This window comes from Phaseolus vulgaris, chromosome 5 (genome assembly GCF_000499845.2).
Source record: "Phaseolus vulgaris cultivar G19833 chromosome 5, P. vulgaris v2.0, whole genome shotgun sequence".
NCBI classification, from domain to species: domain Eukaryota; kingdom Viridiplantae; phylum Streptophyta; class Magnoliopsida; order Fabales; family Fabaceae; genus Phaseolus; species Phaseolus vulgaris.
This window is the reverse complement of record NC_023755.2, coordinates 34,347,237-34,365,144: the sequence shown is the minus strand read 5'-3', so window position 1 is coordinate 34,365,144 and position 17,908 is coordinate 34,347,237. Positions and strand designations below refer to the sequence as shown.

Genomic DNA, 17,908 nt, shown 5'->3' with positions numbered 1-17,908 from the left:
TTAAATTGATTTTATCTCGGATTTTTAAAACATTTATTATTAAATAACAGTAATGTTAATATTTGTATTAACTCATCATATTTTACTTTCGATCAAAGTTTATTCCTCTTGTTTGTGGCTTTCTGTGGAACTAATCTTCAAAATGAAAATTTGAATACTGAAATTTTAGCATGTAAGTTTATCCTCACTCACTGAGTCACATAGCAAAGATGCTTAAACCAATTTTACAAAACAGCTTATGATGTAGGTCATTTTTATATATCAGAAGATTGTAGATATTATTAATAGGAAAAAAAAGGTTTCTTAAAGAACACTGAGGGTTTATACGAATAAATATAGTTACAATTTATGGAGTGGTGTCCAAGTTTCCTAGTATGGAAGTTGTTCTTAGTTAAGATGATGTTTCATACAAAATGCAAAGTGAAAAGTTAGATTTTTGGAAGTTGTACTTTTATCTGTCTTTGTTGGAGGAGATTCCATTATGTTCCAATGGTTACATCCTATGCATTTTTGCTGGCAAAGGTAACCCTTCTACACTTTACAGTCATAATCTGTTTCAGAAAAGTATGCAAGTAAGCACAAAATATTAGACTTATGGGACAAAAAGATGGAGCAAAATATATAGATTTTATTTTATAATTCATGAATTTAAAATGAAATGGAATAAAGAGATAAAGAGTGAACTAAACCATGATTTATTCTATTCTTTAAGCTAACTTCTACTTAAAGTGTTTGTACACTAAAGAATAAGTTTTATTTTATTTCTTTGTAAAATATTATAAACAAGTATTATTTCTTATGGTATTTTTTTATTGTTTTAGCTTCTTTTTTTATCAAAATATTTTAATATTCACTCATAGTAATGAAAACGTCAAAACATTAACTTGTCGAAAAAGAAAAAAATTATTTATTTATAAATAAATAGAGTTTTGCGATTAAAACAAGACATTCCCTTTACAATGGCTAACATGTCATAAAAAATAAATAAAAAATTTACGTAAAAAATATATTTTCATTACAATTAAATAAAATATTAAGAAAATTTATATAATCTTAATTTAAAATTGTAAAAATATTTTAAAAATAATATAAAATAGTGAAATACTCTATTAAATATTTTATTTTCTTTAAAGTGGTATTTTAAAAATAAGACACTTGAGATAAAATTATTTTAGTACAACTGGAGTGTTAAAGTGCAGTCCTCTGCAGACAGCCATGAAAGTGGTGTCAAGTCTCTAAATCTTAAAATGGATAGAATCCTTATTCTCAGTTTGAATGATTGGTTGAGTCTCATCTTTATGAATTTAGCAGAAGATATGTCATAAATATAAATACCTGCATTGAAAAAAAAAATTCTTAGTTTCAATTTTAAAATTATAAATTTATGACATTTATTCGAATTTAACACACGAAATTCACATTCATTTCCATATATATTATTTAAAAATATTTTTATGCTGTATAATACTGCAAGGTTATAATTTTTATAATTTTAATTTAGGTAATCAAATTTTAAAAAATATAAACACGGTTAAATTGGTTCAGATGTTATATTTAGACATGAGAAACCAAACCAAAAAAAAACTATCTTTTATCCAATTTTATGTTGCATAATTTATATTTTTAACTTTTGAAGTTATTTATCGAATTTCCCTAATTTTATCATTTTAATAGTAAAATTTTACTACGAAAACAATTACCACACAATAAGTGATCAATAAAACCATCTTTTATATTTTTTCATCTATATTTCCTATTTTTTAATTATTATTTTTAACAGACCAATGACATTAAATTAATCCTGACTAGGATAAAGTTAACTCAATTAAAGAAATTAGCCCCACTATAATTAATTAATAATTTAAAAAATAACATTCTCACTCCTATTTGCTATTATGAATCCATTCATTGGGACTAACAACTGCTTTTGCCTATTGAAATTAGGATTCTACCCATTGGAAAAGAATCATGCCAATAATTCTTTGCACTTTCTAATTGGATTATTTGAGAGACTCTCTTATCACTTCACCTAATATATATATATATATATATATATATATATATATATATATATATATTATTTTATTTTTTTTATTTTTATTTATTTATTTTGTATTTATCTTTTAAGTGTTGAAAATTATTACTTTTAATTTTAATTATTTAACTGCTTTTTTTAAAATAAAAAAGTTAGATAAATTCCAAATGATACATCCTAGTCAACATGTTACTTAAAAGAAATTCAAAAAATCATAAAATAAAATGTTAATGATGTTTTGTCCTATAATATAAAGTATATTGAATTATCTACGGACTGTAGTGGATGAGTATTATCTACGGACTGAAATTAGTGGGTAATTACTGTGTGCGTTATCCACAGACACCTCTGTTCGTAGGTAAATTACCTACTCCCAGATTACATATAAATTATTTTTCCATAGATAATACTGATTTACCTACGAATTTTGACTGTTACCTACGAAATTCTTCCGTAGATAAATTAAATTTTTCTTGTAGTGAAAATTATAATATAATTCATTGTATAAATTCAATTTAAATTTTTTAGACAGAAAACGTTTTTCGGTATTTTATTAATTTCAAATTACAATAAAATTTTATAAATATAAAATGTTTTACTAAAAATTAAAATAATAAAAAAGTGTGTTAAAATATTTAGAAAGGGTAATATAAAATAATTAAAAGAATATAACAGAAGAAATGTATTGCAATATTAAGGATAGAAACGAAAATAGTCAATACCATAAACTAACCAAAGTAATTTAAATTTACATGTTAATAAATAAATTTAATCAACAAATTTAAATAAAATTGTCAATAAGTTCCGGAAAAAGAAAATGAAAAATAAAATTATTTTAAAGTTAAATTTTTTTTTATACATTTAAAAAAAATTATTAAATAAAACTTTAAAGATAAAAAATAATTAGTTACTATATCACTATAAAAAAATTATTAAATAAAAATCAATTTTAAAAACAAAAGGTTACTAATTGATAACTAATTAGTTATCAAAGTTTTAACTATCAACTTTATAATCTAAACAATTGGTAGCTTCAACATTGGCATTAATTAGTTATCAAAGCTTTAACTATCAAAGTTAATTATATACCAATTTATATATTTAATAATAGTATAAACTATTCTTTTTTATAAAGTTTTTATGTTAGACATCAATGCAACTTGACATCTCAGCTAGGCTAACACCTCAAGTAACAATAATCATATGTCATCACATGAAAAAAGTATTATTATAAAAAATACAAAAATATGGAATACTAGGTCAAAACTCATATGTTAACAAAAATGATACATAAGTAGACTATACCTATTCATAAAGAATTATAAGAATACACTAGATGGAAGCCTCTTATACCAATGAAATGATTCTCTATGAATAAATCCTAAATAAGTCAACTTATCAACACACGTATTTCCTTCATGAAAAATTTGAGTAACCCTAAACCTAATTTTCCCACAATAATTAAGAAAAGTATTTCATCGATTACGAAGCATTCACAGAACATTAGTCCTAGCAACAAAACGCAGTAGAAACCAAGGAAAAATCACTTTCAAGCCAGACATTAGTAAACCCCATCTTTTGAGCTTCTTCCATAACATGTAACTCCATAAAACTCAACAACCATAGCAGTCTGAACTTCAAGAAATGTAGAGAAAACACCAATAAACTCACTCATACTCCTAGGGAAAATACCTCCATAAGTAGCAAGACCATGATACCCCTAGCAGCCCCATCGATGTTAATTTTAACCCAGTCGGGTGAAGGAAACTCCCATTTAACAGGAAGAGGACGAAGAACTTTACCACTACGAGTATTAATACCAAAAAACTTAATCACATTGAAATCCAACATATCATTCTTCATTGAAGCTTTAGACGAATTTACCACTAGACAAGTTAAATCTTTAATTATCGAAATAGCCTTAGAAACCTCAATTTTATAATGAAATCTAGCATAATTCCTCGTTCATCATGTCATCCAAATAGAAAAAGTTATCACAACAAGCTTAATTAATTTAACCAAAGGACTACCATCACTCTTAATAAAAGAAAGAAGATCATCTTTATTAAAAAGATGAGAAGTAAGAAAAATCTGTCGAACACAACTCCAAATATGCAAAGTATTAGAACATTCAAAAAATAAATCCTGAATAGATTCATCATGCTTTTCACAAAGCATACACATAAAACATATATGCAAACTTTTATTCTGAATATGTTGATACGTAGGAAGCCGCCCATGAAAAACTTTCCAGAGTACTAGAGTTTTGGAAGACGGAATAGATAAAGACCAAATGGATTTATCCCAACCACAGAGAACTCTTGGTTCCAAGAATTAGAACATTCAAAAAATAAATGTTAAATAGATTTCTCATGCTTTTCACAAAGCGTACACACAAAACATATATGCAAACCTAACCTTTATTTTGAATATGTTGATATGTAGGAAGTCGTTAATGAAATTTTTTTCATAATACTAGAGTTTTGGAAGGCGGAATAGACGAAGATCAAATGAATTTATCCCAACCATAAAGAACTCCTGGTTCCAAGAATAATAGAAACTATTTTATATACAAATAATTTATCCAGTCTCTCAACTCAAATAATATATAATTTAGTCAATACAATGACTAAATATATATTTTTTACTAAATTTAGTTTTTATTTAATAATTTTATTGTAATGTATTGACTAATTATATATTATTTTAAAAATTAATTAAATTTTTTTATTAATAATAAAAATTAGTTGTAGATAAATAAAGTCATATAATTTAAATAACAGAATAAAAGTGTAATTAAACAAATTATAGAAGTTAGTGAGTTATTTGATGTATTATACAAACATTTTTCTGCTAAAAAAATACAAACACTTACTTGGCTCCCTTGAAAATATACATATACATTAAGTGTTAGGAAAAATTTGCCCCCAATGGTGACAATTTGATGATCCACAAATTGATAGTTCTTTTATTTAGGAATATATGTAAATTGTCTGAATCTGAATCTATAATAGTTCTAAATATTTACAGAACTTGAAAGGATATCTTAGCAGATAATATAATATTTGAGAACAGAGAGACATTGCACAACACCACAACGACATTGGTGTCTTCACCTCCTGCCGACACCTTTTCATGCTCAGTCAATAAAAAAACAATTATTCTTCTACTATTAGTTAATGATTAAATACTTCTAAAAATAAGAGAAGAAATACTAAAACTAATGATTATAAATCTTATTACAGTTATTGCTTGTTTTTAAAAGTGAATTGTCAACTTTGTTGGTGCATTATGATTTTGGGTTATCTTTGATATTTTATTGGGAACAAGATGATTTGATTCCATTTTGCTTACTCAATTATCTTATAAACTCTAAGATATAAGAGTTATTAAAACCATATTTTAATCAAGATTTGGACCAATTGTATGAATTATTATTCGTCCTTTTGATTGTCAGGTTTGATATAATTAGAAAATGCCTTAGAAATCTCATATAATTAAAAATAAAATTATAATATAACATTAAATTTTATTTTGTAATATATTTTAGTCAAAATTTGAGTCTATTCTATGCACTACTTGAAGCTATAAAAGGCCTTAAATTAAAATCCTGAATATTGTACTAGTTTTAATAGAAATCAGATTAGAAGCTATTATCGAGCAACAACTCATTGAAAACCCTGGCTTAACGAATTAATCTTTGTTTTTCTACAACTTTATTTTTTCTTATGGACAGAAGAGCTGTCATTAATTTATAGAGGAAATACCGAAAACGTGGTTGATAAAAAAAGTTAGCATGATTTAGGGGTTTCTAGGTTTTACTTTTCAGCAAAGCATGGTTCGATGTGCACATGATCTGGAATCTGCTTTAAATTAACTAACATACTTGCTTTATGCAAAGTGGGACTATGTATGACATGAAACGACCCCACTGCACTAAGGTTAAGTGCACTTATTTCAAACAAATTCAAATTTTTGAAATAAAGTAGTCTAATTTTTTTTTAAAATTATGATTTTGGATAATTCTTTTTCACAAGAACCGATAAATTGTATTTCAAAGATGTGATTTTAGATTGAAAGTCGTTCCAAAATTGTATATATGAAGTACAATTTCCACTATAATATGTATTCAAAAGGTACGATTTATCTATCTTTTAAATTTTTTTTACCAAAAATCATAATTATTGAAAAAAAAAATACTATTTTAGTGAAAAAACTTCATTTATCTCTTCAATTTTTACATATTTTTGAAATTTGACCCAAGTCAAAATCAAATTTTTATAATGTATTTTTTTCCTAAAATTATGAATTGGAATTTAGGGTTATTTTTGCTTTAGAGAGAATTGACTCGCTGGATTAAAAATATCATAAAATCAACTTCATCAATATAATCAAATTTACTTTCAAATATCTTTTAAAAAATATTCTAATAATACAAGTTCTAAATAATTTTGAAATTTATTTCTTTCACATTCCTATTTTTATAGTGTATTTTTTTTTCTAAAATTATGAATTTGGATAATTTATTTTGTTACAATGAGTAAGTCGTATATTAAAAATACAATTTTAAGTAAAAATTGTATTTAATGAATATAATTTTAGAGTATAAGTCATCCTAAAGTCGTACTCATGGGATACGACTTTCACTATAAAGTCGTATTTTATAAATACAACTTACTCATTTTTGTAATTTTTTTTTACCCAAATCATAATTTTTTTTAAAAAAAACACTTTGGTGAAAAAACCTCAAATTTACTTCAACTTAAATGCCTTCATATCTTCATTCTTTATACCCATTTGAAATTTGACCGAAGTCAAATTCTATGCAACTTTAATTTGTTAGTCATCATGATTGTGTTCCATATGGTAATTTTGATTTGGGGTCACCACAATAATAATGCTGATATCGAACTTCTCCTACACTTGCCGTGAGGTAACAGCAATCTTAAGTTCTTGGTATTATTAACTGGGAAATGTAAATTAAACGAATGTTTCTACTTTACTACACAAAAGAAGAACTGAAAACCTGTTCATTAAACAGTTCTTCACTGGTTTATTGTTACACTACCCGAAAGTAGCACGTGGGAACCACTCTGATCTCTCTAAATACAAAAGGGTTTACCGAAAATGTTTGTCTCTATCTTTGTATTATTACGTATTTAACGTATGTTTATGACCATAATGAGATTTTGATCATCAATTTTTTTTTCTACAAATCACTATATAATTCACATGCACGTCATGGCACATAGGTGGCAGCAGGTAGCCATCGTTAATTTAATTGAACAATGGCTGGCTCAAAACAACTAAAGTAATGAACTAATAGTATATAGGAGCAGGTAAGTTTTTTTTGTTTATTCTCAAATTTCCTCACTGAGATATTCGACAGATACTTGATAATATATGTTAAACCATCACATACTGTTCAGTCTATTTAATCTATATACATTGTTTTTACACTAAGATTTGACTATTTTATTACGAACAAGGTAATTTTCTGTTATGTAAGAACATTTTATACAAATTAATCTTGCCTTACAAGCAGATTAAAGCAACAAATTACTGTTGAAAGAGGAAGAATTGGTATGGCATCCTAAGCTTGAAGAACGTATGAAGAATCATTGTCTTTTAAATTACCAACTAAAATCAAATTGACGTGTGCTGAAGTAATCAGATTTTCAACTATGAGAACTCGCTATGTTTGTCCTATAAGGGTGCATCCAACTAATCATTATTTTATTAGACAAGATACAATTATTACATGCAAATGGATGGTAAAGTGCATGTAGCATCACCTTATGGCACATGTTAGTTAGCTTCATGGACCATGTCAATGATTTGTCACATTTCTTGTAACCTAACCTTAAGGACTATAAATCACTGGCCACTGTTGTGGAAACAGCAGCAGAGAGAAATGCAATTTCCTCTTTCAAGAAGCATCTGAGTGTTATATTGTTCATATCATATTTAGTCACTAAGCTTCTTGGATTTCTGCTAACTACCTGAAAATGGGAAGTCACTTCAGGTTTTTGAGTCTTTGCCTCTTAGCACTAGTTGCATCAACTCATGCTCAACTTCAGTTAGGATTTTATGCTAAGAGCTGCCCAAAAGCTGAGAAAATCATCTTGAAGTTTGTTCATGAGCATATCCACAATGCTCCTTCCCTAGCAGCTGCATTGATCAGAATGCACTTCCATGATTGTTTCGTTAGGGTATGTGGTTCAGTTATGCTTTAAGCTCCTTTCATTTTTACTTTAGAATGTACTATGTTGGGTGAAGTAGCTAACTAACATGAAGCATTTCAGGGATGTGATGGATCAGTGCTTCTGAACTCAACAACCAATCAGGCTGAAAAGGATGCTCCTCCAAATCTCACAGTCAGAGGATTTGACTTCATTGACAGAATAAAGAGCCTTGTTGAGGCTGAATGCCCTGGCGTGGTCTCTTGTGCTGATATTCTAACTTTGACGGCCAGAGATACTATTGTAGCCACAGTAAGTGCTCAATTTCTATCAAGAAAAGCTGAAGTATAAGCACCAAAGACTTCTGCTTCATCTTTTTCTTGACACTATCATTTTGATAACAAAAATGACTCATTCATTGGTTTGTGCCATTACTGACATGGGCTTTCAGGGTGGACCCTTCTGGAAAGTTCCAACAGGTCGAAGGGATGGGGTCGTCTCTATCTTGGAGGAAGCCAGAAATAACATTCCTGCTCCATTTGACAATATCACCACCCTGCAAACACTCTTTGACAACCAAGGACTTGATTTGAAGGACTTGGTCCTGCTCTCTGGTACTATTTATTAAACAATTTCCTCAGCATTATTGTTGAAATATACCAAAATATGTGAATGGATGGTTTAGTTTTTAGGAATTTGTTAATTATGTTTCAAATCTTCAGAACGTTGCTTGGATAAAGACAGATAAGGGTCTTGTTCTTATCATTTAGACTTAAAGATATTAGTAGTTTGTTTTTAAGCCTAGAATGCTGTTAGTATCTGAATTTTGTGCCCCTATAAAAACCAACAAATTGGAATGACTTGTGCATTGTGCTTGTACTTAATCACCAAGAGTTCAATTTGTTTCAGGTGCTCACACAATTGGTGTAGCTCATTGCTCATCATTATCGAACCGCCTGTTCAACTTTACTGGCAAGGGTGATCAAGACCCCTCACTGGACAGTGAATATGCTGAAAATCTGAAAACCTTCAAGTGCAATGACATCAATAAGTTGAACACCACAAAGATTGAGATGGACCCTGGAAGCCGCAAGACATTTGACCTTGACTACTACAGACAAGTGATTAAGAGAAGGGGACTATTCGAGTCAGATGCTGCATTGCTGAATAATGAAGTTACTAAATCTCAAATCATCGAATTGCTTCAAGGGTCAATTGAAAATTTCTTTGCTGAGTTTGCCGACTCCATTGAGAAAATGGGAAGAATTAAGGTGAAGACAGGGACAGAAGGAGAGATCAGAAAGCATTGTGCATTTGTAAATAGCTAGGAATCTTGTCTTGTTCATGGATCAATCCTGGTAAATCTTGTTAATTTATTTTTGGGTTTGGTTATTTGTGCTATGCCATGTGGTGTCTACAGATAAAAGACCCCTTATGACATGATTGTTGTACTTTTATGTGTGTTGGAATAAGTGGGTTCATTGTCATTCTTATCTCCAACTTTGCTGGTAAATCATGCTCTTCTAATAAGCAGGAGAATTTAGAGGGGATTTCTTCTCCTGCACAGAGCAGGGTTAATGTATTTTTGTGTAGTCTTTTTTTACTGATGTACTTTTTTCACTGTAATTGTCAATTAAATGCAATTTTTCTTTTTATTGAAGATGATTGCTTATTTATTTATTCCAAAGTATGCAAACAAGGAATGTGAAAGAATAATCCAAAGCAAAAGCAACCCAATCCAATATACTTGTGAAGATGTATTTTATGAAAATTATTTATTCTGGTTCAGAAATTTTGCTTGGCTATCGATTAATTGATTATTGATTAATAACATTTTTCATTTGGTGAATGAACTAAAATGTTTTTAAGCAAAAGAAAAACAAACTTTGTTAAGCAATAATTCTTAAAGGTAAGATAAAAAGAAAAGGGAGATGTGAACATTACTATGATATTAGTATAATTAATTCTTATATTATAAATTAAAGTTTCAATTTTAAAACGTGAAGATATTTTAATATATTTTTATAATACATTATTATATTGTTTAACGCTCGTTTATATTTTAAAAAATTCTCACTTAATAATCAAGAACTTAGAACTTTTCAAAAGCAATATCTGAATTATTTTCAGTCACAATTAATTAAAATAATATTCATATAATCAGCGTGTAAATCATATTCCTGTTAACAATCCTTCATATTTTTTAGAACATAGCAAATAGTAGCCACAAGTTTTAACAAAAGTATATTTCAAAATTATTCATAGAATTTTTCTAACTGCAGAACCCTTAGACCCTGCTAGCATGTAAAGGCAGAAGCCAGTGAAGAAATCATTGTTTAATCTAGTGATAGAGACATGTTCTGTATAAATTTTTAAAAAGTATCTATCTTTCTGCCAACAAGTTCCAATTGTTTCTATAGATGCAGGCAACTCTGTGGACATAATATTTGAAAGGACTCAAATTTCAAGACAATGAGAAAAATCCCCTAACAATTGTCCCCTTTCAATAACATTCCTCCTCTTTTCTTAAGCATATAAACTTAATCACAGTTAAGGATTCTGAGTAAGTATAGTTCAAAAATTATGACTCTTCTTCAATGCACTTTGGACACCTGCATCTGAAACCATAATCTGCAAGGGATGCCTGCCTCTCTTCAAATGGAAGGTCCTCATCAACATATGATATGGTTATCTGCAAGTCCCTTCCATGTGTTAATTAGTTGAACATGGCAATATATACAAAAAATTATAAATTTAATGTGGTAAAATTCCATATATGCTGTCACTTTTTCTAGCTAGGTATCATAAACATCCTTGTCATTTGGGTAGTAAAATAAAACAAATTTGAATTGAAATATTTTGTTAAAAGTTATTAAACTGTTAGATATTGGCATTAAGTATACAGCAACCTCTTCTCCTTTACAAATGGACCTCTGTGCAATTATTGTTGCTTGGCCATCTTTATCCTGCATGCACAATATGTAAGGTTTTAAAGATAAATCTTTATTATGTTTAAAGTCACAAACAAAAATACAGCATAGGTAAGAAAAAATGCCCTGTATTTTTTCGAGGTAAGAACAAAATCACCACGGGCTAATGAAATGAGAAGTACAAGAAAACATGTTGAATCCAATAAAGAGAAATAAAGGTGAATTTAATAATGGCACAAACAACAAACAAGTAGCTGATAGTTTGCTCTGAAGCCAGAAACTAAGTTGTTAATTAATTGTTATAATAAGATTAATATTAGAAACTGACCATGACTAACTAACTATCTCATAAAAGTCAACTCCATGAAGGAGAATTATCCTAGTTTGATGAGTAATTTAGTCATATTCTTGGATTATGTGAGATATCTAAACAATATTGTGCACGCAATTTTCAATAGTATGAAAAACCAACATGCTTAACTAACGCAACAAGCATGAAAGGAGAACTTCAACCCATCAAAATGCTAGGGGATTTTGTAAACAGACATGGCAGGCACATGTATAAAGGGAATTCTCATTTTCTTTTGCATGTTAAAACTAAAACAGAATCATGATAATAGATATATAAGGTCCAAAAAATTACTCTTATCATAATTTCTGACATCAAATGAAGTCAAGAAGAATGCAATGCAATCAACTTAAACCAAATCAAACAGTAAATAAAATAAAGATCGTTTTGCCCCCACGTACCTCATCTCTTTTGAAAGCTTTGGCATTAGGACAACAGGAATGGTTCATGCAGCTTTGCAAAGGAAAAAATGCAGTCCCTAAAATAAAAGTTAACAACTATTTAGATTTATCACTCAACATTTGAAATTAAAGATCAAAATGAATGAGGATATACACCACAGAGAAGGAAAATGATACACAGAATTGAAATTGCTCTATATTTTTAAATAGCTACATTCTCAGGGTACTTGAGAGACCCCGAAAAGACAAGCTACTCTCCTCTCTTGGATTCCCTTCCTTTTTATAACATCCTACCCTTTGGTTAGTTACCTAAGCAACAGTTAATGTTCTGTTGTATTGAATAATGCCTATTCTTTCCTTGCTTCAAACCTATTCCTTCTCTCATAGATCCTGTTCATTGGAAGTATTATGATAAAATTAGTACCTTCGCAACAAATAGAATAGTCTTCACCAAGTGCATCCAGAATCGGTTGTGTAATTTTCTCAGCCTCTTCCTGCCATTAATGTCAGAAAAAGAGTAAAAGAACTAATACTTTTTTAGATGATGTAGTAAAGCACGGTGAAATAAAGCCAAACCTTGTTAGGATGTGTCAGATCATCAATGTATAAAAAGTAATCCTCCACCGGAGAAGCCACAACCAAATCACTGGCAATATAAACTCATGATTATATCAGTATGATCTAAAATTTAAATTACAATTCCAGTGCTCAGTTTACTTCAATGACGGCTATACCTATAATGCAATATTTAAGCATTGTTTTAATGGAACCAAACAAGACATAAAATATGGGTAGGAAGAATGGAACTAAAACAAAGCTCCATATGGTAAGCTCTTACAGATTATTCAGCTCAAACATGCCGATGATATGCCCATAGATTTCAAGGGAGAATACTGGAAAGCGTCAAGGATTTAGCCGTTTAGAGCTAAAGTTTCAGAAAAAAATGAAACTGTGTCACTGACTGGGCATACACATAAAGAATACATCACAAAATCAGTATGTGTAAGGATACATGGCTCACATTCCTTGTCAAATATGGCTGCCTTAAGAAGTTGCAGAGACTGAAACATCAAATTAAAATGCATAAAATTAATTATACAATAAGCATAAAATCAAGGAATATATCATTTCCTACCATGCACTCTGAAGAATCTCACCTCAAATGCCAACTCTTTGATTTGCAGCCTGAATGAAGGTTCGTCAGAAGAATCCACATCATCTGGCAAAGCAATACAGTCCCACCACCTACAAATACTTCGAAGTGACTTGTCATCCAGAGTTCAAATAAAATCCTACAACAATTATCAACATCAAATGGAACAGGAAGATTAAATTATTCTTTTGAACAATGAGGTTGATATATTATTAGATCAGTTTTACAAGGTGGTTTGTTGGAATGAGAACTATACTTGCATGAAACAGTGATAGCAAATCAAAGTTTTACAAAGGACATATTTCACTCTCTAATTTAACTAAAAACAGAAAATAAAATATCTATGATTTTCTCCGGCTCAACTCAATGAAGATGTGATGTATACACAATTTCAACAATCCTACAACACATGAATATGCGATGTAAAATATATATTACAAATATTTTAAAAAAATTTATTACTTGAAACCATGGTGCAGTGTATGCCAGGTATCATGCATATATGTCAAATACTTTCCTCAAATTTTAATGATGCATCAGGAAAGCATTAGCTTCTGTATTAAGGCCTCATGTAGAAAGAAATGTAAAGTTAGTAAGTTACCTTTTCTTGTGTCCCATCGATATAGGCCTCCAAGCTTCCAAAAGAAAAGATAAACTTCGGTCGTTTGAAGCACAGGATGTATCATGTTTCACTTGTTTTTCAAGACTGACTGCTTTTAACTTGCGATACCTTAATATGGTTGAAGAAATAGCCTAGTCACAAAATCCAACAAGGCGTCAGATAAATATAGAAAACTTATGCAAGACTGATGAAAATAGCTTATTTCATAAGTTGAGCATCTAAAATACACAAGTCTGTATAATGTCAAATTAAAGACTAGATTACAGAGAACAAAAAGATATATGTAAAATATTAGATAAAGGGAGCACAAGATTTTGAGGAAGAAGCACTGTCTCCTGAAAGTAAACTTTTCACAAGAATGTTTTTCTGTTTGATTTGATAGATGTGTTGGCATTTACTATATAGTACGTACTAATCCTTGTTGAACTCTAATGACAATAATACCTGGTATTGTTGTCAAATATGTGTGCATAAATATCATAAAAGTGCGTGTGCATTTTTCAAGCAGCATTCAATACAAGAAATTCTGAGAAAAATTAAACCTCACCTTGGCAGCAAGGATGAATATGTCATTTGTTTCTGGTAGAAAAAGGAAAGATATAAATAAGCAAGAAAAGAAAAAAGGATCAGAACAAATTTAGAATGTTTAAAATTATTCACCCCAATAGGAGTCTTACCATTAGCATGTTTGATGAATTTAAGGAGTGCCTCTCTACGAGCTGGATCAGAACTCTCACCAGTACAGAGTAGCAAATGGGAGGATTCCCAATCAGCCTCTGCACATGACATGCTACAGGTATTGACTACGCCATCAGAAGAGATTATATCATACTTCAAAACGCGAAAAGACTGATGTGCACAACAGATATCACAGTAACCACAGGAAGTTAAAGTTAAGAAAAGCCATCGCGTGGGAAATATTTTAAAGTCTAAATGAATAGAGCGACATGGTGCTGTTTGTAAAATTGGGCACATAAAACATTGTGCAAATCTTTAAGGAGTCCAAGTCTTTTTCATTTTTCAATCTAATGGACCTTTAAAAGTTTGTGAGAATGGATAAAAATAGTTGTCTGAGACTCAGTAGGCCAGAATCGTTAGTGTTAGTGTAGTACTTGTCTTTATGTAGTTATGTAGACAATTATTTAGGCAGATATGCATAAGTAAATTTTGTGTGTGAACTATTTCTGAATTTATGCAGTTATTTAGACAGTTATAGAATGGTATGACAGATAGTGTGATGCTTTAAGTGTATGGAGCTTGGGGAGGTTATTTGTTGGGCAGTTTTACTAATTGCTGAATGCAGAAGGAGGAGATTCCTTGTTAGGGGGAAACCCTGTACTGTGTCTTGAATGGTAAATGTGGCCTAATGACAAATTGTTTCAATAATAAATACATAATTCAGCGTGCTTACTCTTGAGTTAATACAATCCCACACAAAAGATGTATCAAAATCAATGCTCTAAGTAGCTTTCTTATTATATTCTTGCTTTAGAGTATATATATACAGGAGGTTTACTGGTAAGTGGTCTCTGTACAGTAGCAAAGTGTCAAACTATCAAATCTTCAATCAATTTTACTCTTAAATAATTACATGAGAAGAAATTTTAACATGTTTTCACATTAATCATTTATCCTGCTGCTTGGCTTGGCAGTAAGCTTTGACAAAATAAAATCATTGTATATACTCTATTTTTTCTTCTTCAAGCAACCATAGTCTTACCTGCAATAGTAAGCTTCTTCACATCCACGAGGGCATGGCACAGCTGGCAACAAGGAGAACTTCTCTGAGCAAGGCAACACCAATTTACCATTCATTAATGATTCCACAACACCTTCAGGGAGAGGAACCTTAGTTTTGGAAATCCCAGAAGTACATTGCTGAGTGTTCTCTTCTTCATCAGACGAATCCATTCCATGAAAGTGTTGTGAAGAGTTTCCGGCATCACATCCATGACTCTCATTGGCCCTTAGTTGCTTCATGTAAAGCCTCCTTCCTATTTGAAGTTCAATGGAGCCAATAAAACGAAAGCAGAAACTACAGACCAAACAATCAATCTGCAAAGCATGGTAGAAAATAAGAGATAGAAACAAACATCTATAATATATGGCTAAACAAGAGCAGAAATAGTGAAAATAAAACAAACCTTGTTGAGGGAATGTTGAACCCCTACGAACATGGGATCCTTCAGAACAAGTTCTCCCTCTTTGAAGTCCATGTCTGCATAAACACCTGCAGTCCTCCAATTGCAGAACAAGCACTCAATATAAAACATATTAAAACAAGAATAAAAATTTACATGGTCATTGAATCACAAATCGTTTTTGTTGATTTTTTTTCCAATAAATACCTTAAAAGTCACATGAACAATTATTTCTGAATGGGTTATACTTCATAGCGTAAAACTTGCATACAACATCAACTCATAAGACAAATTGAAAGAAGTATATATAAATTTAACAGCTTTTAATGCAAACATAATAGAAATGCACGCTCCTCAAATCATTGGAAAGAAAAAACCTTTTCCAAAGTGGCCATCCTGTTTGACTGAGATACCAGTGCACCCTCTTGAAGACAAAAGGTTGTGATAATATTCCTGAATCAAGAGCAGAACAAAATGAAGAGAGTTGAGAAAGGGATCTCACAAATGAATGAAGAGATTACCTGTATTTGACGTGGTGAGGTAGGAGAGAGGAGAGCAGAGATTTCAGAGGCACACGGCAACCCAATAGGGCAAATGGGTTCCATTGAAGGTTGGAAGAGAGTGAGAGTGAGAATGAGTTTGATGTCAGCAGCACAAAAGGGTCACAAACACATGACGGCGCTCAAAAACAACATGGTACCACCAATAACAATAACATCAGAAGGTTTTAATATAATTATTGCTGTGTTTGTTTTCAATGCCAAAATTATGTTGCAAATAAATATTATGTGCAGGAACAAGAAACACTATGATTTTTATATTCTTTAATATACTGATTTTTTTAGTTTTTCATACTTTACATTTGTTTTTAATTTGATTCGTATATTTTACGTAAATTCTTTGACAATGTCATGCGACCATATCGAAGTCTTAAAAAAAAATTGATATAAGTAAAGAACTAAATTGAAAGTAAAAAGGGCGAATGAAAGAACTGAGTATATGATAGTAAAAAAATATTGAGAAAAATATTTTCAACTCAATCTCAGTGAGACTTCTTCTATAAAGTAGTCCATATTATTGTATTTTTTCTTCTAAAGTATTTATTTCATCGTAATAATTGTAACACAATTATATCTATTTTTCTATTTATTGGTCACAATTATGTCTATTAAATCAATCATTACTTTTGATATATTGTTTGTTTTGAAAATCGGTGTTTTATTATAATTTTGTCTTTAAAAATCTTTAGTGAGTTAAGGGAGAAATATATATTTAAATTGTTATTAATATGTGAGACTATATTGACCGTAACAGAACAAATATAAATGAGTATTTTTACTTATTTAATAAAAGGTTTTTTTTTTCATGTTTCCGGGCAAATTATCAGAGATATCCAAATTATATATTTAAATTGTAAATATGATGTAATGGTTGAGGTTTTTTTTATATATAGAAAAGGTGATTAATTTCATGAAATCAAAGATAAGATTTAGCAAATGCTTTTCTTGTCCACTATGTAGCTTCATTGCAATGCACTTTTAAGGCATAAATAATAAAAGATATACATATTTGAAGCTAGTCAAAAACAGTGTAAACACGTGTTTAGTAGTGTGAAAGTACTTATTTATTGTTATTGTGTATACTAACGCTACCAATATGGTTAATTCACACTCTTATATATCACGCTCAACAAGTTTAAGGACTAATTATAAACTAACTAATATAATTTGAAAGAGTGCAAAGTATATTTTGTTAAGTTTTGATATCTTTTTTTTTTTAATTTTGTTACGAAAGAGTCACAAGCATTTTAAAAATAGAAAAATCTAAATGTTTGGGAGCATCTATACCTATATATATATAAAATGAAGATTCCTCCATAACTATTTTTTATATATAAAAAAATTATTTTATTTTAGTTATTTTGTAAATATTAAAACAGTTAAGTTTTTTTTAAAGTAAAACAGTTTTGAATTTAGTTTTTTGAAATATATCTTTATTTCTTTAGTTTTCACTCACAGTTACTTTTCAATTTGAATTTATATTTGGAATTTTTATTATCATTTTTCTCTCCTCCCTCTTTCTCACTTTATCTCTT

General features: G+C 29.7%; 2 protein-coding genes across 2 annotated transcripts; one reads left to right on the top strand and one right to left on the bottom strand.

Moving 5' to 3' along the window:
* The first annotated feature begins 7,820 nt into the window (after positions 1 to 7,820).
* Positions 7,821 to 9,877, top strand: LOC137835533 (peroxidase 39-like). The gene is made up of 4 exons (XM_068644079.1): positions 7,821 to 8,247; positions 8,341 to 8,529; positions 8,669 to 8,831; positions 9,127 to 9,877. The coding sequence occupies exons 1-4, from the start codon at positions 8,044 to 8,046 to the stop codon at positions 9,543 to 9,545; spliced, it is 975 nt and encodes a 324-aa protein (XP_068500180.1). The 5' UTR covers positions 7,821 to 8,043; the 3' UTR covers positions 9,546 to 9,877.
* Positions 9,878 to 10,605: 728 nt separating this feature from the next.
* On the bottom strand, positions 10,606 to 16,567 carry LOC137835532 (histone-lysine N-methyltransferase ATXR2). The gene is made up of 15 exons (XM_068644078.1): positions 16,335 to 16,567; positions 16,191 to 16,266; positions 15,817 to 15,902; positions 15,393 to 15,727; positions 14,350 to 14,462; positions 14,220 to 14,251; positions 13,652 to 13,803; positions 13,055 to 13,142; positions 12,910 to 12,958; positions 12,736 to 12,790; positions 12,474 to 12,543; positions 12,322 to 12,391; positions 11,898 to 11,974; positions 11,127 to 11,183; positions 10,606 to 10,909 (listed from the first exon to the last, which is right to left on the bottom strand). Exons 1-15 carry the CDS (start codon positions 16,416 to 16,418, stop codon positions 10,799 to 10,801), a joined length of 1,455 nt encoding a protein of 484 aa, XP_068500179.1. The 5' UTR covers positions 16,419 to 16,567; the 3' UTR covers positions 10,606 to 10,798.
* Positions 16,568 to 17,908: the final 1,341 nt, after the last annotated feature.

Bases quoted from the DNA above. Each gene is read 5' to 3' on its own strand.
- LOC137835532 (XM_068644078.1), bottom strand. From the start codon at position 16,418: ATGGAACCCATTTGCCCTATTGGGTTGCCGTGTGCCTCTGAAATCTCT. The intron at 14,463-15,392 runs GTAAGACTATGG...CAATACCTGTAG, and splicing joins GAAGAAGCTTACTATTGCAG to CATGTCATGTGCAGAGGCTG. The intron at 13,804-14,219 runs GTGAGGTTTAAT...TTTTGTGACTAG, and splicing joins TATTCATCCTTGCTGCCAAG to GCTATTTCTTCAACCATATT.
- LOC137835533 (XM_068644079.1), top strand. From the start codon at position 8,044: ATGGGAAGTCACTTCAGGTTTTTGAGTCTTTGCCTCTTAGCACTAGTT. The intron at 8,248-8,340 runs GTATGTGGTTCA...GAAGCATTTCAG, and splicing joins TCCATGATTGTTTCGTTAGG to GGATGTGATGGATCAGTGCT. The intron at 8,832-9,126 runs GTACTATTTATT...AATTTGTTTCAG, and splicing joins GGACTTGGTCCTGCTCTCTG to GTGCTCACACAATTGGTGTA.